At 44.7% G+C, this 25739-nt stretch overlaps 1 protein-coding gene across 2 annotated transcripts in view; it reads left to right on the top strand.

The window, feature by feature from the left end:
- The window catches only part of dscc1 (DNA replication and sister chromatid cohesion 1), a 91032-nt gene that overhangs the window by 19243 nt on the left and 46050 nt on the right, over positions 1-25739 (top strand). Inside the window, exons 2-3 of one of the 2 annotated variants that reach the window (XM_073028042.1) lie at positions 4112-4280; positions 21885-22019. In XM_073028042.1, coding sequence (XP_072884143.1) covers positions 4112-4280; positions 21885-22019 — 304 coding nt within the window. Of the gene's footprint in view, positions 1-4111; positions 4281-21498; positions 21637-21884; positions 22020-25739 lie in introns of those variants that run through there. The other variant, XM_073028111.1, reaches the window with a different exon arrangement.

Below are 25739 nucleotides of genomic sequence, written 5' to 3'. Positions count from 1 at the left end.
CCCCCCCCCTTTTCTTCTGTGGCCTTCTGGCCTCTCCTATTGGATTCCCCCTTCTCCAGGCCTGTATTGCTTTCACCAATATATAAAAGGCCACACCGGGAGCACCGGACGCAGTATACCACACCAGCCGACTCACAGGTGAAGTGTCGCCTCACCTGGAAGGGCTGTCTGGGGCCCTGAATGGTGGTGAGGGAGGAAGTGTAAGGGCAGGTGTAGCACTTGTTCCGCTTACAAGGATAAGTGCCAGGAGGGAGATCGGTGGGAAGGGATGGGGGGGACGAATGGACAAGGGAGTCGTGTAGGGAGCGATCCCTGCGGAAAGCAGAAAGGGGGGGAGGGAAGGATGTGCTTGGTAGTGGGATCCTGTTGGAGGTGGCGGAAGTTACGGAGAATTGTCAGTCAATTCAAATTAGCAACAGCATCTCCTCCACTGTCTCTCTCAGCACAGGTATACCACAAGGCTATTCAGATTCAGTTTATTGTCATTTAGAAACCACAAATGCAATGCAGTTAAAAAATGAGACAACATTCCCCCAGAATGATATCACAAAAGCATATGACAAAACAGACTACACCAGAAAATCCACATAACATTTGGCAATCCCCAATCCAGAGTCCGGAGAGGCTGCTGCGTATTAATATCGCGCTACCGTCTTAGCGCGTTCCCTGGAAAGGAGCTCCAAATCCACCAGACAAACAAGACCGAAAACTAAAGCTACAAGACCTGCACAAAACCACATAGTTACAACATATAGTTACAACAGTGCAAACAATCGCATAATTGATTAAAAAAAAACAGACTATGGGCACAGTAAAAATAGTCCAAAGATGTTAAAGGACTATTAAGTTCAAAAGAAATCACCACACAGTTTCCACAAGTCCCCAGGGTCCCGACAGACTCGCCATCCCACGCCAGTGGCAGAAGGGAATACCCCCGCTGTGGACTTCCACGGCACTGCCCAACTCAGTCTCGTAGACGCAGCACACAACGAAAGCTCTGTCGAACCCTGCCTCGCAGACACAGCACGCACCAAAAGCAACCTGACCGCAGCGGACTCCGAGTCCGTCGAACCTCCGAGCCAACGACCATCCCCTCCGGCACAGCTTCTCCGAGCACCATCCTCTGCCGAGCGTATTAAGACGGCCCTGCCAACGGCCATCGGCAACGCGACCACGAGGACTGGGGGTCTGTTCTTCCCAGCAGAGTCCCGGACCTCGCAGCAGCAGCAACGAAGGAGGTCTTCCTGGAGATTTCCCGATGTTCCTCCGTGCTCCCACATCCATTTTCAATCGATTATGATTGCGCACGGCACCCCACTTCACAAATAACAGAGAATCAGCTCCGGAGTGGCCGCTGCAAGCTGCGTCGAGCCGCCATCTTGGAAATTTTCCAGGACATGCTATGTGCCTGTCCCTCTGCTCTACTTGCTTTATGCTTATGACTGTAAGGCTAAGCACTACTCTAATACCATATTTAAGTTTGCCAATGACACCACTGTTGTTGGCTGAATTAATGGTGGTGACAAATCAGCATACAGGAGAGAGATTGAAAATCTGGCTGAGTGGTGCCACAACAACCTGTGTCACTGGATGTCAGCAAGACTAAGGAGCTGATGGTTGATTTCAGGAGGACGAAACCAGAGGTCTCATCGGATGATCAGAGGTAGAGAGGGTCAGCAACTTTAAATTCCTTGGTATTGTCACTTGACAGGATCTGTCATGAATCCAGCATGCAAGTACCATTATAAAGAAAGCGCGGTAGCGCCTCTAATTTCTTCAAAGTTTGCGCGGATGGAGCATTTCATCGAAAACTTTGACAAATTTAGAGATGTGTAGTGGAGAGTATATTGACTGGTTGCATCACGGCCTGGTAGGGAAACAATGCCCTTGTATGGAAAAACCTACAAAAAATAGTGAATATGGCCCAGTCCATCAAGGATAAAGCTCTCTCCACCCTAGAGCACATCGACATGGAGTACAGTGACAGGAAACTAGTATCCATCGTCAAGGACTCTTGCTATCTGGACCACTTTCTCTTTGCTGCTGCCGTCAGAATGAAGGTACAGGAGCTTCAGGACTTGCACCACCGGGTTCAGGAACAGTTACTACCCGTCAACCATCAGGCTCTTGGACCAGTGGGGATAATTTCACTCACCCCAACACTGAACTGGACTCACTTTCAAGGAGACTTCATTTCATGTTCTTGATATTTATTGCTTCTTTTTCTCTTTCCTTTTGTATTTGCACAGTCGATTGTTTTTTTGCACATTGTTTGTCCTGTTGGGTGTGGCCTTTCATTGATTCTGTTGTTTCTTGCATTTACTGTGAATGCCTGCAGGAATTGAAACTCAGGGTTGTATATGGTGACATATATGTACTTTGATAATAAATTTACTTTGAACTTTGAAATTATTGTTGTTCAAGATCCAATGCAATATTAAAACACAATTAGTATAACCACAGCAAAGTGAAAGCAAGTGTATAAAACACAATGTGCAAGTAAATGTGAAAAAACATAGACTGAATGTACACCCTATCCTCGTTATATGCGTCTTCAGACAATGCAGATTCATAGTTATGCGCCGAACCTATTTCTACCAACTTTTCCTTATATACGTCCAAAACTCACAGTTACGTGAGGCTGTTTGGATGAGAAGCACCGCTTTCCCACCAATACAAGTCAGGTGCGCATGCCTCACAGCCTCACTCCCGCTAGTCTCGCATTGGTTTTGGCAGCGTGTGGATGTGCGATCTTGCGCTCTTAAACTTTTGTTGTTATTACCTACGGTGTACTGATTTTGTGCTTGAAATATTTAACTATGCCTCCTAAGCGTCCTATGTCAAGTCCTGGGCCATCAGCCAAGCGGCAGAGAACCGCTTTAACACTTGAAGAAAATTTGGAAATTATAAACAGGGCCGCGTCAGGTAAAGGTAACACAGCTCTGGAACGCTACTTCGGCCTGCGTGAGTCCACGATCAGAAACATAAAGAAAAATGCTGAGAAAATAAAAAGTGCAGTGATTGATTCATCACGTGTCTTCAGAGATTGTTACCGAAGTGCGTAACCCAATTATGACAAAAATGGAGAAAATGTTGAGTTTGTACATTGAGCATGAAACAAAGGAAAAAACAACACTCAGTTCCGATCATCTTCGTGTGAAAGCTTTGGAAATTTATGGTCACCTTTGTTCAGAGGCTAGTGAGGAAGTGTCAAGTGATATTGTTAACTTTAATGCAAGTAGGGGATGGTTTTCTAAGTTTGTTAATCATCACAGGCTTCACAACTTAGCTGTGCATGCTGAGCAAGCTGCTGAATGCTACCTTTGTAGTTGCGGGCTATGATAGCTGAATTAGGCATCACACCAAAGCAGATGTTTAATGCAGACGAGACTGGGCTTTTTTGGAAGTGAATGCTGAAACACACTTACATAAATAAGGATGAAAAGACTGCATCAGGTTTCAAGGCAGCAAAGGATAGATTGACTTTGCTTATGTGTTCCAATGCCGAAGGAGATTGTAAGATGAAGCCTCTCTTAGTTTACCATTCACTAAACCCCCGTGCTCTTAAGGGTTTGAGTACTGTACACCCTAGTATGTTAACTTACTATGATTTATTATGTTGAATGTTACCTTAAATTGATGAAATATGATACGAATGTTGCCTTGTGGTACTGCTTTTGTGTGGTATTGGTGTGAAAATGTGAATAAATTACAGATAAAACATATTTAGGAAGCCCTCCAGAATGCATCCCGACTTTCTCCATTTAAATAATTATTCACGTTATGCGTCAACTGCGAGGAGTGTATCCTCCGCATATAACGAGGATAGGGTGTATGTTCATGTAGTCACGCTAGGTGATATGTATGTAGTGGTGGGTGGGTTAGTTCATGGAGGTGTTGATCAGACTGATGGTTTGTTTTTGAGTCCAGTCGTCCTGGTATGGATATCATGTAGCCTCTTTCCTCATGGGTGTGGGACAGGCAGAACATAAGTAAGGGGTTAGGGGTAAGATCTTTCACATTTTGATGTTTACTAATAAGCTGGAAATATTTGACTTCATACTGTTCAGACATTGTTTAATTAGTTTCCCTTTTTGTTTCCTCTTTTTAGCTTGATTATCCGGGGCGATAAGGATGAACACGCTGTATTGTGTAGTGAAGATAAAACCTACGACTTAAAGATGGCTGATACATCAAACATGCTACTCATCATCCCCGAGTGCAAAATGCCTGATCAGCTTCCACCCAACACAAGTGCACAACAAGTGATGCCCTGTCAGGTGAAACTTTTAAACAAAAAAAACTTTATTAAGGCATACATATTGTGAAGCAGATGTTTATTTGAAAGTATCGGTATGTTTGGGTATTGCCAGAACAACTTTAAAAAAAAAAACACATTTCTTTGTTCTCCAGAGATCGTGGATGGCAGTGTAAGTAGCTTAATGCAAGTGACGGGATGCTGTGTCTTTTTAGAGAACGTGTATGCTTTTCCAAGTTTTGGTTTTTGCTGTTTATTTCTGGTTTCAGTGGTTTGATTTATTACCAGAGAATGTATATAGTATACAACATGAAATCCTTACTCTTCGCAGATATCCATGAAACAGAGAGGGGAAAAAACCCAAAGAATGAATGACAGAAAGGCATGAGAACCCAAAGCCCTCCCTTCCCCCTCCCACATCGAAGCAGCAACAAAAGCATCAACCCTCCGCCTCCTCCCCCTCGCTCCAGCAAAAATCTTCAGCCCCACCACCACCCACCATGCAAGCAATAGCAAGCCCCCAAAGACCAGGATGTGGAGTCCATCAAAAACTATTGTCATCCAACACTGGCATCTCGTGTGTATATATTGTAGAGGGGGGAGAGATATTGCTCCTGCACAGCAAGAGGGGAGGCCAACGGCTCACTGTTTTGATGTTATGATCTGCAGCATTGTTTTTGCAATTCCTTTTCTTTTCACGGGAGCTGGGAGAGGACAGAAGGGAAGGTGGCTGAGGATGCCGCCCCTGTTGCACAAGGTGCTTTGTACAGATGAATGGCTTCTCCTGTGGGGGTGGGAGGGGACTGTTTATTTGAGGTAGAGTTTGAGTGACATTCGGAAATTGGTGTGTGCTTTCATGTAGGCCATAGGTCCAGTGCTTGAGTTGAAGGCAACTTCAAGATGAGCCAATATGTGCACATTTGGACTGGGTTAACTAATGGGCCCTTTTTACTTTTTCCCTTTTCTTTTTCCTACAAACTGAATAAATAATACTGAGAAGATAAGTTGTAGAGCAGTGGAGAGGGTGGCCAGAGACGTCATTAGGTAGGTGACAATCAAACGGAGTGACTGGTGGGATGGGTTTTGGGACCTTTTTGTCACAACACGTCCTTTCCAGTGAACACTCGCTTCATCATGGTTCCAATTCAACTTCGGTAGGAAGGAAAAGCTTTGAGATGTCAAGATGTGTGGAAGAGCAGAGGTATTTTGTTTGAAAGACTAATAAAATATTAAAAGTACATCTTAAGCAGTTAAATATTAAAAATTGTGGACCAAGATCAAAAGACCTGTGGAACATCAGGACAGCAAAAATGTATACATCAGGATGCTTTTTATTGACTACAGCACACGAGGTTTTGATGCCAAGGTCTTAGAAACAAGCCCTTCGGCCCATCTAACCCATGCTAAAAACATTTAAACTGCCTAGTCTCGACCACCTGCACCTGGACCATAGCCCTCCGTACCCCTACTATCAAGATCACATGGACCACTTGTGCGACAGCTCATTCCACACTCTTACAATCCTCTGAGTGAAGAAGTTTCTCCTTATGTACCCCTTAAACTTCTCACCTTTCACCCTTAAGCTGTGATCTCTGGTTGTCGTCCCATGCAAAATGTGGGGGGGGGAAGCCTGCTTGCATTTACTGTATCTGTACCCCTCATCATTTGTATTAAAGGTATTGAAGCTTATTGATTAGTTTTGATGGGATGATAGCTTCAATGCTGAGCTGTAGTCGATAACGAGCATCCTGGTGTATCCTCACAAACCAGATGTTTCAGAGTTGACTGAAGAGTCATTGAAATAGCAGCTGCTGTTGACCTGTTGTGGCAGTAGGCAAATTGGAGCAGAACCAAGTTGCTTCTGAGGCAGGAGTTGAAATGTTTCATCACCAGCCTCTCAAAGCACTTCATCACAGTGGATGTAAATGCTACTGGATAATAGTCATTGAGGCAGGTTACCACATTATTCTTAGACACTGGTATAATTAAAGCCTGCTTCAAGCAGGTAGATACAGATTGCTGAAATGACAGGTTAAAGATGGTGAACACTCTAACCAGTTGATCAGCACAGGGTCTTTAGTGCTTGGCCGGGTACGTCATCTAGGCCGGATGCTTTCTGTGGGTTCTCGTGGGCCTCAGAGACTGAAATCACAGGGTCATCAGGGTCTGTGGGAGGTTGTGATGGGTTCCTTCATGTTTTGATGGTCAAAGCCAGCATAAAAGGCATTGAGTTCATATGGAGTGAAGCTTTGTTGTCACCTATATTGCATGGTTTCACTTTGGAGGAGGTGTGGCAAGCAACCCCTACAAAAGTTGTTGAACATTCTTCAGTGATTGAAGTTTAGTCAGGAATTGCCACTTTGCACCTAAGATGGCTTTCTGGAGATTGTACCTGGACCTCTCGTATTTTACTTGGTTCTCGGACCTGAGATCCACTGATCTGGCCTTCCAGGGCTTCTAGTTGTGCAAGACTCTGAATGATTTTGTGGGGACTGTGACTGTGACAACCATGTGTATTCGTTCAGATCCTCTGAGCTCTTCAGTACAGGCCAGTCCACCCGTAGTTACTCCTCTGCCTGCCGTGTCCGCCTCTTTGTTGTCCTTATTTTTGGAACCTTGGTTTTTAGCCTCTACCTGTATAGAGTTAAGAGGAGGACAGCTAAGTGATCAGATGTACTGAAGTGTGGTCTAGGTATGGAACAGTAGCATTCCTAATTGTATAGCAATGTTCGACTGTGTTGGGAACCCTGGTGCTGCAGGTGATTTGCTGATGATAATTGGACTGTGATTTCTTCACACGAGTCTGATTGAAGTAATTGACAATGATTTGAAAGGTATTGGAGTGGTCTGTTTCCTGTTTGCTGATGGCTTTGGCGGTATGTAAACCATGGTGAGGATCGTGGAGGAGAACTCTCTTGTTAAGTAGAATGGATGGCACTAATCATTAGATGTTCCCGGTCAGGTGAACAAGAGTGCAACAAGATCGCTGTGTCCAAGCATCACAAAGAGTTTATCATGAAACACGTTTGATAGCAGTCACCACTCACAGAAGGTTGAACACACCTATGATTGATGGCTGGAAGAAAGAATGTAGCAGTTAAGTGCTGTCGCTTTTACCAACCATGGGAGTTCTCCAGGATCATTTTGGTAGCGGTATACATTCCACCTCAGGCCAATGTCAATCAGGCTTTAAATGATCTGAGCAATTGGATCAACATGCATGAAACAGCGCATCCTAATGCCTTCGCCATCCTATTGGGAGATTTTAACCAAGCCAGTTTGAAAAAATCAGTAAGCACCTAGCATCAACAGATCAGTTGCAATGCCAGAGGAATCAACACACTGGACCATTGTTACACCACCATCAAGAATGCTTACCGTGCTATTCCATGCCCTCACTTCAGGAAGTCTGATCACCTGGCTGTACTTCTGTTTCCTGAGTAGGCAGAGACTGAAGACTGCAGCACCAGTAGTGAGGACCAAGAAGGTATGTGTTATGGACGGAAAGTTATCCGACCAAGCAGGAACGTGGTATCAGAGAAAATGTACCCGCGACAAGAATGAGACTAGACCACGGATCACAGTATTTCACTTGTTTATTGGTAAGGTAAAATATTAGCATAAATGACACTTCATTGCGAAAAGCGGCTTAACTTAACTACCCACGCTGTGCAACTGCCCTTTTCCCGATACAGGCAACACTTATCAATGCGTACGCTGTGCAACTGCCCTTTTCCCGATACAAGCAATACTTATCAACGTGTGGTTAATCCCACTCCCACACGACTCATATGGGGCCAGGAACAGGTGTGATGAAGCACCCACGCCAGCGAACGCGGTCTTCACCTGGGATGTTTCGTCCCCACCTGGGGTTCCTTCTGGTCTTGCTAGTTGTTGTCCTTCTCCACGGACTGCATGTCGTCCTCTCTCTGTCTACCTGCTTGTCTTCTCTCTCTCCTCTGCTTCTCACCTCACAGCCCCTGGCCCCTTTCTATATCCCCTTAGAACAATGAGAGCAATTAATATCTTAACATACTGACGTCCTGTACAGTGCCCCTACATGCCTACACGGTACAGTTACCACAGGACAATTTAGGACGCGTTACGGTTGACGAGCTGGGACCGATTGCATTGTTACATTTCCTGTCCCAACGCCATCCATCCTGCTACATTGACAACCCACTACCCCACCAAATACCACCTGCTCAGTGGGAGCTCATAGCAACCCATTAACCTCTCAAGTCCCACAGTCTTTTCCTACAATACAGTATGGATAAGGGAAACACGACTGCTTTGAATCGGTGGACTGGACTGTATTCAGGGATTCATCTTTGAACCTGGATGAGTATGCTGCAGTTACCAACTTTGTTAAAACCTGTATGGATGAGTGTGTGCCTACAAAAACTTACTGTACGTTTCAAAACCAAAAGCCGTGGATGAGCCAGGAGGTACGTCGTCTGCTGAAGGCTAGATCTGTGGCAATCAAGTCTGGTGACCCAGGCCTGTACCAGAAAATCAGGTATGATTTGTGGAGGACTAGTTCAAGGGCGAAGTGACAATTTTGAACAAGGTAGGAGGTGACATCGGATGTATGACAACTCTGGCAGGGTTTGCAAGACATTATTTCCTACAAAGCGAAACCCAGTAACATGAATTGCATGATGCTTCACTACCAGATGAACTCAACGCCTTCTATGTCTGCTGTGAAGATCCCCGCTGCACCTGATGAACCTGTGATCTCTGTCTCAGAGACCGATGTTAGGCTGTCTTTAAAGAGAGTGAACCCTCGCAAGGAGGTATGTCTCAATTGGAGTACCTGGTAAGGCTCTGAAAACCTGTGCCAATCAACTGGCAGGAATATTCAAGGACATTTTCTACCTCTCATTGCTATGGGTGAAATCTCCTACTTCAAAAAGGCAACAATTATACCAGTACCTGAGCTACCTTAATGATTAATGCCCGGTAGCACTCGCATCTACCCTGATGAAATGCTTTGAGAGGTTAGTCATGACTAGACTGAACTCCTGCCTCAGCAAGGACCTGGACCCATTGCAATTTGCCTATTGCCACAATAGGTCAATGGCAGAGGCAATCTCAATGGCTCTTCACATGGCTTTAGACCACCTAGACAGCACAAACACCTGCATCAGGATGCAGTTAATCGACTATAGCTCAGCATTTAATACCATCATTCCCGCAATCCTGATTGAGAAGTTGCAGAGCCTGGGCCTCTATACCTCCCTCTGCAATTGGATCCTCGACTTCCTAACCTGAATACCACAATCTGTGCTGACTGATGATAACATATCCTCCTCACTGATGATCAACACTGGTGCACCTTAGTGGTGTGTGCTTAGTCCACTGCTCTATTCTCTATATACCCATGACTCTGTGGCTTGGCATAGCTCAAATACCATCTATAAATTTGCTGATGATACAACTACCATTGGTAAAATCTAGATAGCGACAAGAGGGCATACAGGAGTGAGATATGCCAACTCGTGGAGTGGTGTCGTAGCAACAACCTGGCATTCAACATCAGTAAGACGAAAGAGCTGTTGTGGACTTCAGGAAGGGTATGGGGGGAGGGGGGCTACTGCACAGGACCAAAAGAAGCTGCAGAGGGTTGTAAATTTAGTCGGCTCCAATTTGGGTACTAGCCTGTCAAGTACCCAGGACATCTTCAAAGAACGGTGTCTCAGGAAGGCAGAGTCCATTTTTAAGTCCTGACAAAGGGTCTCGGCCCGCAACGTTGACAGTGCTTCTTCCTATAGATGCTGCCTGCCTGCTGTGTTCCACCAGCATTTTGTGTGTGTTGATGTCCATTTTGAAGGACCTCCTGCACCCAGGGCATGCCCTTTTCTCACTTTTCCAATCAGGTAGGAGGTACAGAAGCCTCAAGGCACACACTCAGCAATTCAGGAACAGCTTCTTCCCCTCTGCCATCCGATTCCTAAATGGACATTGAGCCCTTGGACACTACCTCACTTTTTTTTAGTATATATTACTTCTTTTTTTCCGCATGATTTTTAATCTATTCAATGTACATATACTGTAATTGATTTACTTATTTATTATTATTGTTTTATTTTGTTTTTTCTTCTGTATCATGTATTGCATTGAACAGCTGATGCTAAGTTAACAAATTTCATGATACATGCCAGTGATAATAAACCTGATTCTGATTCTGAAAGTGCCTCTCAAAATGAGTCACCATTCCATTAAACCCAGATTCGGAATGTCATCTAAAACTTTGACAAACTTCTATAGATACACAGTGGAGAGTATCCTGACTGGTTACATCACGGTATGGAAACATCAATGCCCAGGAACAGCAAGAATACAAAATAGAGTGAACGCAGCACAGTCCATCACAGGAGAAGTGTTGAGCATATTGTGTCTATAATGTGCATTTCCTCAAGGACCTCCACCATCCAGGTCGTGCTCTCTTCTCACTGCTGCAGTGAAGAAGGTACAAGAGTCTTGGGAACCACACCACCAGGTTCAGGAATGGTTATTACCACTCAACTGTCAGGTTCTTGAACCAGAGGGGATAACACTCAACTTCATCACCCCATCATTGCACTGTTCCCGCAATCTGTGGACTCATTTTCAAGGACTCTTCATCTCATGTTCATAGTAAAATTGTATTAATTAATTAATTTATTATTTGGGTTGTTTTGTACTTGCACAGTTTGTTATCTTTGCACATTGATTGTTTGTCAGTCTGTCATAGATCATGATAGCACAGAAATGGGCCCTTTGGCCCATCTAGTTAGCACCAAACTATTATTCTTCCTTGTCCCAGCGACCTGCCTCTGGACCATAATCCACCATCTCCTTCCCTTCCATGTAGTTATCCGAATTTCTCTTATATGTTGAAATCAGACCTGCATCCACTACTTCTGCTGGCAACTTGTTCCACACTCTCACCGCCCTCTGAGTGAAGAAATTCTCCCTTGGGTTCCCTTAAATATTTTGCGACATAAATTCATCCTTAATTTATGACCTGAAGTTCTAGTCTCATCTAACCTCAGTAGCAACATCCTTGTAAATTTTCTTGACATTCTTCTAAACTTTTTTATATCTGTCCTGTAGATAGGTGACTAAACATGCACACTATAGGCTCACCAACATCTTATACAACTTCAACATTACTTCCCATCCCTGTACTCAGTACCTTAATTTATGAATGACAATGTGCCAAAAGCTTTCTTTAAGCTATCTACCTGTGACTCCACTTGCAAGGAATTATGGATCTGTATTCACAGATCCCTCTATGACCTACTGCTCACCATTTAAGTCCTTTCATGGTTTGTCCTCTCAAAGTGCAACACCTTACCTGCATTAAATCCCATCTGCCATTTTTCAGCCTTTTTTCCCCAGCAGGTCCAGATCCCGCTACAAGCTTTAATAGGCTTCCTCACTGTCCACAAAATCCCCAATCTTGATGTCTTATCCAATTTACTACCTCATCTTGAATGCCAAGAGACTGAACCTTTTTGACCAACTTCCCATGCAGGACTTTGTCGAATGCCTTGTTGAAGTCCATGTAGACAACATCCACTGCCTTGCCTTCAGCAACTTTCCTAGTAGCTTCTTGAAAAACTCTATCAGAGTAGTTGGACACAACATACCACGCACAGGTCCATGTTGGCTATCCTGAATTAGTCCCTGTTTATCTAATACTTATACATCCAGTCTTAAAATATTTTCCAATAACTTCCTCACAACTGATGTCAAACACACGGGTCTATAAATTTCCAGGTTTATGTTTGGAGCTTGTTTTAAGCAACAGACCAACATTGGATATCTTGGTGCCTCTCCAGTCTCTAAGGATGATTTAAATATCTCAGCTAGGGCCCTGGCAATTTCTGCACTTGACTCCTGTAGGGTCTGGGGGAACACCTTGTCATGCCCTGGCTCCAAACCTGGGCCTTTGATTCTCTTTCTGCAACTGGATCCTCAACTTCCTCACTGGAAGACCGCAGTCTGTGTGGATCTGAAATAACATCTCCACCTCGCTAATAACCAACACTGGTACACCTGAAGGATTTGTGCTTAGCCCACTGCTTTACTCTCTGTGTACCCATGACTGTGTGGTTAGGCACAGCTCAAATGCCGTCTGTAAATTTGCTGACGACAGAACTATTGTTGGCAGAAATTCAGATCGTGACAAGAAGGTGTACAGGAGCAAGATATATCAGCTAGTTGAGTGGTGCTGCAGCAACAACCTTGCACTCAATGTCAGAAAGATGAAAAAAGTTGATTGTGGCCTTCAAAAAGGGTACGATGAAGGAACACATCAGTTCCCATCGAGGGATCAGAGGTGGAGAGGGGGAGCAACTTCAAGGTCCTAGATGTCAACATCTCTGGGGATCCATTTTTCTTTATTCATTTACAGGACGTGGGTGTTGCCAGCTAAGCTGGCATTTATTGCCCATCCTTGGTGATGGGCTGCCTCTTGAACTCTTGCAGTCCCTGAGGTGTAGGTACACTCACAGAACTGTTAGGGAGGAATTCTATGATTTTGACCCAGTGACAATGAAGGAACAGCAATATGTTTCCAAGTCAGGATGCTGAGTGACTTGGAGGGGGATTTCCAAGTGGTGGTGTTCTCGGGTATGTACTGTTCTCATCCTACTGGATGGTGGTGGCCATGGGTCTGGAAGGTGCTGCCTTAGGAACTTAGGTTGTTGTAGTGCATCTTGTAGAGAGTACACACTGCTGCTACTGTTCAATGGTGGAGGGATTGGATGCTTGTGGAAGGGGTACCAATTAAGTGGGCTGCCTTGTACTGGATGGTGTCAAGCTCCTTGAGTGTTGATGGAGCTGCACTGATCCAGGCGAGTATTCTGTGACACTCCAGTATTCCATGACGCTCCTTGTAGATGGTGGACAGGCTTTGACGAGTTAGGAGGTGAGTTACATGCTGCAGGATTCCTAGCCTTTGACCTGCTCTGTTAGCCACTGTATTTATATGGCTAGATCAGTTCAGTTTCCTGTCAATGGTAAGCCTCCAGGATGTTGATAGTAGGGGATTCAGTGATGGTGATGCCACTGAATGTCAAGGGACGATGGTTAGAGCCTCTCTTGTTGGAGATGGTTATTGCCTGGCACTTGCGTAGCTTGAATGTTACTTGCCACTTGTCAGCCCAAGCCTGGATATTGTCCAGGTCCTGCTGGATTTGGGTATGAACTGCTTCACTATCTGAAGAGTCATGAATGGTGTAGAACATTGTGCAGTCATCTGTGAACATCCCCACTTCTGACCTTATGACGAAGGAAGGTCATTGATGAAGCAGCTGAAGATGGTTGGTCCTAGGACACTTCACTGAGGAACTCCTGCAATGATGTCCTGAGGATGAGATAATTGACCTCTAACCATCACAACCATCTTCCTTTGAATGAATGATCTTTATTGTCATTATACATAGATACAATGAAATTCTGTTTGGCTTCCTCTCAGGCAATTAAATAAAGCGGTAGATAAAAACAAGACAGTAATAGAAACACGGTATTAAATAGATAAGTAGCAGAAAATAAGTTGCAGCAGCACCAGAATATCACAGTAATGCACAAAGTGCCGTTAGTGCAAGTATTTGAGTCCTTGTGTGCGCTCACAGTTTCAGTCATTGTTCTGTGGGAGTGGTGTGATGGAGGCCACAGCTCTGGGGTAGAAGCTGTTCCTCAGTCTATTTGTTCTGGCTTTTAGTGTCCTGAACCTTTTGCTGGACGGCAGCGGGTCAAACGGAGTGGCCGGGGTGTGTGGTGTCTCTGGTTATGCTGATTGCTTTCCTCCTGAGTCTGCTGGAATAGATGGTGTCCAGTCCTGGGAGCTCCATTCTGACAATTAGCTGGGCCGCCTGCAGGTCTTGTCGCTCAGCGGCTGTGCAGCTAGTATACCACACTGTGGTGCTGTTGGTCAGGATGGTTTCAGCTGTGCTTCTGTAGAAGTTAAGCACAGCTTTTGTGGGAGTTTGGCCTGTTTCAGCTTTCTGAGGAAGAAGAGTCTTTGCTGTGCCTTTTTTACAAGCAGCGAGGTGTTGGTGGTCCATGTCAGCTGTTTGACAACATAACTCCAAGGAACTTTAGGTTTTCCACACTTTCCACTACCGCTCCACGTATATGGAGAGGGGTGTGTACTTTGTGACAGGTATGATTCCAACCAGTGGAGAGTCTTCCCCCTAATTCCCATTGACTCCATTTTAGCCAGGGCACCTTGATGCCATACTCAGTCAAACACTGCCTTGATGTCAAGAGCTATCACTCTCACCTCACCTCTGGTATTTAGCATTTAGGTCTTTGTTTGGACCAAGGAGGTGATGAGGTCAGGAGCTGAGTGGCCTTTAGGAGCCTGAACTGGGCATCCGTAAGCAGATTATTGCCGAGTAGGTGCTGCACGATAGCACTGTTGGTGGCCCCTTCCATTACTTTGCTGATGATGGAGAGTAGGCTTATAGGGTAATTGGCTGGGTTGGACTTGTCCTGTTTCTTGTTTACAGGATGTACCTGGGCAATTTTCCATGTTGCCCGGTAGATGCCAGTGTTGTAGCTGTACTGGAACAGCTTGACTAGTGGTGCGGCAAGCCCTGGAGCACAAGTGTTCAGGACTATTGCCAGGATTTTGTCTGGGCCCATAGCCTTTGCAGTGTCCAGTGCTTTCAGCTGTTTCTTGATGTCACGTGGTGTGAATCAGATTGGCTGCACACCGACATCTGGGACGCTGGGGTCTTCTGGAGGAGGCCAAGCCGGATAATCTACTCGGCACTTCTAATTAAATGTCTCAGCCTTATATTTTGCACGTGTGCTGGGCTCCTCTATCATTGAGGATGGGGATATTTGTGGAGCCTCATCCTCCAGTGAATTTGATTGTCCACCACCATACGTGGCTGGATGTGGCAGGACTACAGAGCTTAGACCTGATCTGGTTGTGGGATCACTTAGCTCTGTCTGTTACTCGCTGTTTATGGTGTTTGGCATGCAAGTAGTCCTGTATTGTGGCTTCACCAGGGTGACGCCTCATATTGAGGTATGCCTGGTGGTGTTCTCAGCATGCCCTCCTGCACTGTTCATTGAACCAGGGTTGATCCTCTGACCTGGTGGTAATGTTAGAGTCGGGGATATGTCAGGTCATGAGGTTACAGATTGTAGTTGAGTACAATTCTGCTGCTGCTGCTGACAGCCCACTGTGGCTCATAGATGCCCAGTCTTGAGCTGCTAGATCTATAACCATATAAACATATAACAGTTACAGCACGGAAACAGGCCATCTCGGCCCTTCTAGTCTGTGCAGAACGCTTACTCTCACCTAGTCCCACTGACCCGCACTCAGCCCATAACCCTCCATTCCTTTCCTGTCCATATACCTATCCAATTTTACTTTAAATGACAATACCGAACCTGCCTCTACCACTTCTGCTGGAAGCTCATTCCACACAGCTACCACTCTCTGAGTAAAGAAATTCCCCCTCTTGTTACCCTTAAACCTTTTCCCCCCCTAACTCTCAACTCATGTCCTCTTGTTTGAATCTCCCCTACTCTCAATAGAAAAAGCCTATCCACGTCAACTGGATCTATCCCCTCATAATTTTAAATACCTCTATCAAGTCCCCCCTCAACCTTCTACGCTCCAAAGAATAAAGACCTAATTTGTTAAATCTTTCCCTGTAACTTAGGTGCTGAAACCCAGGTAACGTCCTAGTAAATCTCCTCTGTACTCTCTCTATTTTGTTGACATCTTTACTATAATTTGGTGACCAGAACTGTATACAATACTCCAAATTCGGCCTTACCAATGCCTTGTACAATTTTAACATTACATCCCAACTCCTATACTCAATGCTCTGATTTATAAAGGCCAACATACCAAAAGCTTTCTTCACCACCCTATCCACATGAGATTCCACCTTCAGGGAACTATGCACCATTATTCCTAGATCACTCTGTTCTACTGCATTCTTCAATGCCCTACCATTTACCATGTATGTCCTATTTGGATTATTCCTACCAAAATGTAGCACCTCAGATTTATCAGCATTAAACTCCATCTGCCATCTTTCAGCCCACTCTTCTAACTGACCCAAATCTCTTTGCAAGCTCTGAAAACCTACTTCATTATCCACAACGCCACCTACCTTAGTATCATCTGCATACTTACTAATCCAATTTACCACCCCATCATCCAAATCATTAATGTATATGACAAACAACATTGGACCCAGTACAGATCCCTGAGGCACACCACTAGTCACCGGCCTCCAACCTGACAAACAGTTATCCACCACTACTCTCTGGCATCTCCCATCCAGCCACTGTTGAATCCATTTTACTACTTCAATATTAGTACCTAACGACTGAACCTCGTCAAAGGCCTTGCTGAAGTCTATATAGACAACATCCACTGCTTTACCCTCGTCAATTTTCCTAGTAACCTCTTCAAAAAATTCAATAAGATTTGTCAAACATGACCTTTCACGCACAAATCCATGTTGACTGTTCCTAATCAGACCCTGTCTATCCAGATAACAATATATACCATCTCTAAGAATACTTTCCATTAATTTACCCACCACTGACTTCAAACTGACAGGCCTATAATTGCTAGGTTTACTCTTAGAACCCTTTTTGAACAATGGAATCACATGAGCAATATGCCAATCCTCTGGCACCATCCCTGTTTCTAATGACATTTGAAATATTTCTGTCAGAGCCCCTGCTATTTCTACACTAACTTCCCTCAAGGTCCTAGGGAACATCCTGTCAGGACCCGGAGATTTATCCACTTGTATATTCCTTAAAAGTGCCAGTACTTCCTCCTTTTTAATCGTCATAGTTTCCATAACTTCCCTACTTGCTTCCCTTACCTTACACAATTCAATATCTTTCTCCTTAGTGAATACTGATAAAAAGAAATTGTTCAAAATTTCCCCCATCTCTTTTGGCTCCACACACAGCTGTCAACTCTGATTCTCTAAGGGACCAATTTTATCCCTCACTATCCTTTTACTATTAATGTAACTATAGAAACCCTTTGGATTTATTTTCACCTTACTTGTCAAAGCAACCTTGTATCTTCTTTTAGCTTTTCTAATTTCTTTCTTAAGATTCTTTTTACATTCTTTATATTCCTGGAGCACCTCATTTACTCCATGCCGCCTATATTTATTGTAGATATCTCTCTTTTTCCTAACCAAGTTTCTAATATCTCTTGAAAACCATGGCTCTCTCAAACTTTTAACCTTTCCTTTCAACCTAACAGGAACATAAAGATTCTGTACCCTCAAAATTTCACCTTTAAATGACCACCATTTCTCTATTACTTCCTTCCCATAAAATAAATTGTCCCAATTCTCTCCTAAATCCTTTCGAATCTCCTCAAAGTTAGCCTTTCTTCAATCAAAAATCTCAACCCTGGGTCCAGTCCTATCCTTCTCCATAATTATATTGAAACTAATGGTATTGTGATCACTGGACCCAAAGTGCTCCCCAACACATACCTGTGTCACCCGACCTATCTCATTCCCTAACAGGAGATCCAACACTGCCCCTTCTCTAGTTGGTACCTCTATGTATTGCTGCAAAAAACTATCCTGCACACATTTTACAAACTCCAAGTCATCCATCCCTTTTACAGTATGGGCTTCCCAGTCTATGTGTGGAAAATTAAAATCTCCCACAATCACAACCCTGTGCTTACTACAAATATCTGCTATCTCCTTGCAAATTTGCTGCTCCAATTCTCATTCCCCATTAGGTGGTCTATAATACACCCCTATAAGTGTTACTACACCTTTCCCATTCCTCAATCCCACCCAAATAGTCTCCCTAGACGAGCCCTCTAATCTATCCTGCCAAAGCACCGCTGTAATATTTTCTCTGACAAGCAACGCAACAGCTCCCCCTCTTGTCCCTCCGATTCTATCACACCTGAAGCAACAAAATCCAGGAATTTTTAATTGTCAATCACACCCCTCCTGCAACCATGTTTCACTAATAGCTACAACATCATATTTCCAGGTATCAATCCATGCTCTAAGCTCATCCACCTTTCTTAACAATGCTCCTAGCATTAAAATAAATGCATTTAAGAAATTCTCCACCTCTTCCTCTCTGTTTATCTCTAACAGTACAAAGAACTTCACTGTCCTTTTCTTTCGACATGGACCACTATATCCGGCTGCTCACCCTCCCTCTTGAGAATACTAAGAACTCGATCCGAGATATCGCGGACTCTGGCACCAGGGAGGCAAAAGACCATCCGGGATTCTCAATCTCTTCCACAGAACCTCCTATCTGTCCCCCTAACTATCAAATCCCCTATCAGTACTGCTCTCCTCTTTTCCCTCCTTCCCTTCTGAGCTGAGGGTCCAGTCTTGGTGTCAGAGACGCAACCACTGCAACTTCTCCCTGGCAGGTCGTCCCCACCAACAGTATCCAAAACGGTATACTTATTGTTGATGGGAATGGCCACAGGGGTGCTCTGCTCTTCCTGTCTCTTCCCCTTCCCTCTCCTGACAGTCACCCAACTACCTGTCTCCTGACTCCTTGGGGTGACTATCTCCCTGAAACTCCTGTCTATTTCTGCCTGTGCCTCCCGAATGATCCAAAGTTCATCCAGCTCCAGCTCCAGTTCCCTAACATGATTTGTCAGGAGCTGCAGCTGGATGCACCTTTTGCAGGTGTAGTCATCAGGGACAGCTGTGCTCGCCCTGACTTCCCACATACTGCAAACAGAGCATTCAACTGCCTTAATTGCTGCCTCCATTACCTACTCCTGATCTAATTAGATTAATTAAAGGAGCTTACCTGGCCTTACCTCACCTGGAGTGAAGCTCGTACTCAGCCTCTGCTTGCTATTTAAATTCTCCCCCTGCGTCACAGGCCGACTTTCACACGCTTGCGCAACTGTGCCCCATTCAAACCTCGCCTCTGCCTGTTCTCGCCGAAGCCTGATTGAGCCAAAGCTGACCCACTCTGCCTCAGTCCACTCCGACGATGGCCGCTGTATATGGCCGTCTTTCTTTTTAAACCTTTGGCGCGCTACGTCACGTGCCTGCGCAGTCTAGCATCTTTGACGCGATCATTTTTTAAAAAAGCAGCTTCTCTTTGAGCTTCTTTTACCTCTTCCCTCTCCGCCTCTTGCAGCAATTTAAAATCTATTTGAAGTCTATTCCATTTAGCACACCAGTGCAATGGAGGGTTTCTTCAATGTGGAGACAGGATTTGGTCTCCATAAATACTGTGCAATGGTCACTTCTACCAGTGCTGTCTTGGACAGATGCTTCCATGGCAGGCAGCTTGGTGAGAATGAGATCAAGTGTGTTGTTTTTCCTCTTGTGGTCCTCTCAGTCTAGTAGCTGTGTCCAGTAGGACCCAACCAGCTCGGTCTGTGGTGGTACTACCAAGCCAGTCTTGGTGATGGACATTGAAGTCCCCCACCCAGAGTATATTCTGTGCCGTTGCCACCCTCAGTGCCTCCTCCAAGTGCTGCTCAACATGGAGAAGTACTGATTCATCAGCTGATGGAGGACAGTACGTGGTATTCAGCAGGAAGTTTCCTTATCAATGTTTAACCTGGTGCCATGAGACTCCATGGGGTCCAGAGTTGCTGTTGAAAGTTGCCAGGGCAACTCCCTCTCTACTGTACATGACAGTGCCATCACTTCTGCTAGGTCTCTCCTTCCAGTGAGACAGTACATACCCAGGAATGGTGATGGTGGAGTCCAGAATGTTAACCGTAAGGTATGATTCTGTTAGTACAACTATGTCAGACTGTTGCTTGACTAGTCTGTGAAAGCTCCTAGCTTTGGCACAAGTCCCTAGATGTTAGTAAGGAGGACTTTGCAGCATCGACGGGGCTGGTTTTGCCGCTGTCATCCGGGTTCATTCCTTATTATTTTCTTTTTAGTGGCTAGATACAACTGAATGGCTTGCTAGGCCATTTCAGAGGGCATTTAAGACTCAACCACATTGCGGCGGGTCTGGAGTCGCATATCGGCCAGACCAGATAAGGACAGCAGGATTCCTTTCCTCAAGGACTTCAGTGAACTATCCTGGGCCCAACATATCGATGCAGTTATAAAGAAGGCACAACAGTGGCTACACTTCATTCGGAGTTTGAGGAGATTTGTTTTTTTTTAACCAAAGACTTTCACAAATTTCTACAGGTGTACCATAGAGATACCATAGGTGTACCATAGAGAACATTCTATGGGCTACATCACCAGTGAGTATGGTGGCGATTGGGGCTACTGCACAGGATTTAAAAAAGGTGCAGGAAGTTGTGAACTCGGTCAGCTCATCATGGGTACTAGCCTCCCCATCATCCAGGACATCTTCAAACAGCGATGCCTCAAAAAGTTAGCATCCATCATTAAGGACCCCATCACCCTGGACAAGCCCTCTTCTCATTGCCACCATCGTGGAGGAAGTACGGAATCCTGAAGGCACACTGTCAACAGTTCAGGAATAGCTTCTTCCCCTTTGTCATCAGATTTCTGAATGAACTTTGAACCTACAAGTGCTACCTTGCTACTTCTGTTTTGCACTACTTAACATTATAAATATATCGAGCTACCTCATAATAATAAATTTCATGCCGTTGATATTCAATGGGATTCTGATTCTGACGCCTTCCTCCTTGGGTTGATGCAGCAGGCAGCAACGTGCACAAGTTTGGCTCCATCGCCAACAAGCAACTGGCTGATGATGGCTGTTGAGGCCATTGGGTATACTTAAAGCGAAGGTTGATAGTTTCTTGAGAGGGTATCAAAGGTAACAGAGAGAATGCAGGAGAATGTAAACACAAAGTACACTGCAGATGCTGTGGTCAAATCAAGACGTACAAAAAGCTGGATGAACTCAGCAGGTCGGGCAGCATCCGTTGAAAGAAGCAGTCAACGTTTCGGTGGTTCAGAGGGATAATAAATCCATTATGATGGAATGGTGGAGCAGATTTGATGGGCTGAATGGCCTGTTACATACCCCATGGGTATCTTGTGACTGTCTTCTGACCATGATGTAATTGAATATCTGGTGAGTATGATGTAATGGTCTTGTGATGGTGGGGTGATGTAATTTCCTGCCAGAGAGGAATAAACAGTCAAAGTTTTGGGCTGAGACCCTTCAGGGATGGAAAGGAAGGGGGCAGAAGACAGACTATGGAGGAGGGTAAATTCTGGCTTCAGGCCCCTTCTTTTCCAGTACCGATAAAGGATCTCGGTCTGAAATCTTACTGCTTATTTTCCACCACGATGCTGCCTGACCTGCTGAATTCTTTCAGCGTTTTGCATATGTTGCTTATGCAAGCAAAGCCAGTAATTTTTTACTATTCCCAGACCGCTTTGACAAAGTGGTGTCTTCTTGAGTGGCTGTCGGTAAAGGCTGTGGGCTTTCTGTCTTATAGGACAGTTCTAAATGAATTGGTTTATACTGTAGTTTAAATGAGTAATGTGTTTAATTAATAGAAATGAGTTTAATCTTCCATCTAGAGATTTGAACTCTTAATGGATTAATTAACTGAGATTACATATATTAATAATTCAAAGATAGCCAATTCTTACTTTAAGAAAGAAATCCAAATGTTATACAGTGTTCTTGATTTTCTGTGTTGCAATTGATACAGATTTTTGGTTTTGCTAAAAGCTACTGGGAGTTGAAGAGATCACGGCCCAAACTGAAGAAATTGAAGAAACTACTAATGGAAAACCCGTACAATGGACCATCTGGTGAGAACGGAAGAAATTTGGAATATCCAAAGGTATTATGTTCAACGTTTTAAGTTTATTATCAAAGTACATGCAGTGCCTATTACGAAGTATTCACCCCGCCTTAGAAGTTTTCATGTTTTATTGTTTTACAATGTTGAATCACTGTGGTTTAATTTGGCTTTTCTGACTGATCAACAGAAAAAGACTCTTTCATGACAAAGTGAAAAAGATCCCTAAAGGGTGATCTAAATTAATTACAAATATTTGCTTTCTGCAAAGATCATTCACTATGGGACTCCCTTGTCCATTTCTTACCCCCTTCACATACATGAGTAAAAAATCTTTACATTACATCTCCATCTAAATGTGCAATCATAGTAATTGATAATACATAGAACAATCAATGTAACATAGAAATATACTCAAATCAGCGTGAGTTAATCAGTCTGATGGCCTGGTGGAAGAAGCTGCGGTACTGTGTCCCGGATGGTAGCAGCTGGAATAGATTGTGGTTGGGGTGACTTGGGTCCCCAATGATCCTGTGGGCCCTTTTCTCACACCTGTCTTTGTAAATGTCCTGAATCATGGGAAGTTCATAACTACAGATGCGCTGGGCTGTCTGCACCACTCTCTGCAGAGTCCTGCGATTGAGGGACGTACAGTTCCCATACCAGGCAGTGATGCAGCCAGTCAGGATGGTCTCAGTTTGCCCCTGTAGAAAGTTCTTAGGATTTGGGGGCCCATACCAAACTTCTTCAACTGTCTGAGGTGAAAGAGGCACTGTTGTGCCTTTTTTACCAGACAGCTGGTGTGTACAGACCATGTGAGATCCTCTGATGTGGATGCCGAGGAACTGAAAGCTGTTTACCCTCTCAACACCAGATCCATTGATGTCAATAGGGGTTAGCCCATCTCCATTCCTCCTGTAATCCACAACCATCTCCTTTGTTTTTGCGACATTGAGGGAGAGGTGGTTTTCTTGACACCACTATGTCAGAGAGATGACTTCTTCCCTATAGGCCACCTCGTTATTGTTTGAGATAAGACAAATTTAATTAGCAGATTGGAGCTGTGGGTGGTGACAGTCATGGGTATACAGGGAGTAAGGGAGGGGACTTAGTACACAGCCCTGAGGTGCTCCTGCATTGAGAGTCAGAGGGGTGAGGGTGAGGGATCCCACTTTTACCACCTGCCAGCGATCTGACAGGAAGTCCAGGATCCAGTTGCACAAGGCAGGGTCAAGGCCGAGGTCTCTGAGCTTCCTGTTGAGCCTGGATGGCATTAGGTGTTGAGTACTGTTATGTGAGAAGCCAAGCAGAGCTGCAGAACAGATGCTGCTAATAAGAGAGAGCCATTCAAAATGCTAATGAGAGGGATAACGAGAGAGAGACACATAATTCAGTATTTTGGCATCTGCACTGATACTGCCATGGACATTTGCTTTGAACATGAACTGCTCGTTAACACTCCTGCTGAGACAACAGGAAGTGGTGAAGTTGATACCCCATCGGGGGGGGGGGGGATAAAATAGCGGGTTTGCTAAGATACAGGCAGACACGCCACGAGACCCTGAAGAGAGCATTGTGCCCCCACAAGTTGGTGGAAGTTTGGAGGACTGATTCACGGGAATCGGCCAGAGGCTCACAGGGTGTAAAGGTACGACTGGTGGGGACCTGTTGTGTGTCCACCCTTGGCTGGGTGACGGGTTCACCACAGAAGAACGGTTGCATCTGGAACGGAGGGGTCACAGTTGGTGACCACAACGGGACAGCGGTCGCATCTGGAACGGAGGGGTCACAGTCGGTGACCGCAGCGGGACAAGAAGACAACGGAAGGTTTGCCTGAAATTTCAGCTGTATTTCTCACTCTCTCTCCAACGGTACCACAACAACTACCTCGAACTACACTAAACTGAACTGAACTCTGCTTCACTTGAAGACTGATCATTTACCCCTAGACTTTGATAGAGCTTGGCTGATTTCTATTCCCATATTTCTGTGTCTATGTGTATATTATCATTGCTAACCTGTTACATTTCTATCCTTGCATTTAGTGTACTGTATTACTTAATTTACTAATCAACTTTATTAGTTTCTAGTAATTACAGACTGTAACGAGTGTTCCATTTCTGCTGGTTTGACAACCCAGTTACTGGCTACTTAACAGTACTGAACTGTAGTCCAAGAACAGCATTCTCACATAAACATCCTTCTTCTCCAGATGTGTAAGGACGGTATGTAGAGCAGTGACTATTGCGTCATCTGTTGATCGTTTGTGTCGGTAGGCAAATTGTTTGGGGTCCAGTTTGGGTGGTAGCAAGCTGCAGGTGTAACCCTTGACCAGCCTCTCAAAGCATTTGCTTATTATTGAGATGAGTGCGACAGGACGCCAGTCGTTCAGGCCTGTTACCTTGGTCTTTTTTGATACAGGGACAATGTTGGATAATTTGAAGCAGGAGGGCACTTTACACTGGGAGAGGGAGAGATTAAAAATGTCTGTAAACGCACTTGCCAGTTGTGCTGCACACATCCTTACAACCCCACTGATCTCCCTCCTGGCACTTATCCTTGCAAGCAGAACAAGTGCCTCTACATCTCCTTCACTACCATTCGGGGCCTTAAACAGTCCATACAGGTGAGGCAACGCTTTACCTGTGAGTCTTTTGGGGTCATATACTGTGTCTGGTGCTCCCGGTGTGGCCTCTAGTATATCGGTGAGACCTGACATTGATTGGGAGACTGCTTCACCAAGCATCTACCAGGAGAGGTGGGATCTCCCAGTGACCACCCATTTTAATTCCACTTCCCATTCCCATTCCGATATTTCTATTCATGGACTCCACTGTCGTGATGAGGCCACACTCAGGTTGGAGATACAACACCTTATATTCTGTCTGGGCAACTTCCAACCTGATGAAAGAATCATTGAATTTTTGAACTTCTGGTAATGCCCCCTGCCCCTCTCTGGTGCTCCTCCCCTCCTTTTTCTTTCTTCCATGGCCTTCTGTCTCTTTCACCAATCAACTTCCCAGCTCTTTACGTTATCCTTCGCTCTTCAGGTTTCAACTATCACCTTGTGTTCCCCCCCACCTTTTAGAATCTATTCCTCAGCTTTTTTTCTCCAGACCTGCCGAAGGATCTCTGCCTGAAACATCGACTGTACTCTTCCATAAATGCTGCCTGACCTGCTGAGTTCCTCCAGCATTTTGTGTGTGTTAATTGATAAAACACAAAATAATTGATTGCATTAGTATTCACACCCTTCAGGCCACTATTTAGTTGATGTACCTTTGGTAGTAATTACAGCCTTGTGTCTGTGTGGATAGGTCTCTATCAACTTTGCACATCTGGACACACTGCAATTTTCCCCCATTCTCCTTTACAACACTGCTCAAGCTCTGGCAGATTGCATGGGAATTGTGAGTGAACAGCCCTTTTCAAGTCACAAATTCTCAATTGGATTGAGGTCTGGACTCCAACTTGGCCACTCCAGCACATTAACGATGTTGTTTTTAAGCCATTCCTGTGTAGTTTTGGCTTTATGCTTGGGGTCATTGTCCTGCTGGAAAACAAATCTTCTCCTAAATCACAGTTCTCTTGCAAACTGCATCAGGTTTTCCTCCCAATTTCCTAGTATTTTGCTGCATTCATTTTACCCTCTACCCTCACAAGCCTTCCAGAGTCTGCTGCGGTGAAGTATCACCACAACATGATGTAGGCATCAACATTCTTCACGGTAGGGATGGTGTGTTTTTGATGGTATGTGGTGTT

This window comes from Hemitrygon akajei, chromosome 1 (assembly GCF_048418815.1).
Source record: "Hemitrygon akajei chromosome 1, sHemAka1.3, whole genome shotgun sequence".
Taxonomy (NCBI): domain Eukaryota; kingdom Metazoa; phylum Chordata; class Chondrichthyes; order Myliobatiformes; family Dasyatidae; genus Hemitrygon; species Hemitrygon akajei.
Note: the sequence above shows the minus strand (reverse complement) of the source record. Positions and strands in the feature narration are given on the sequence as shown.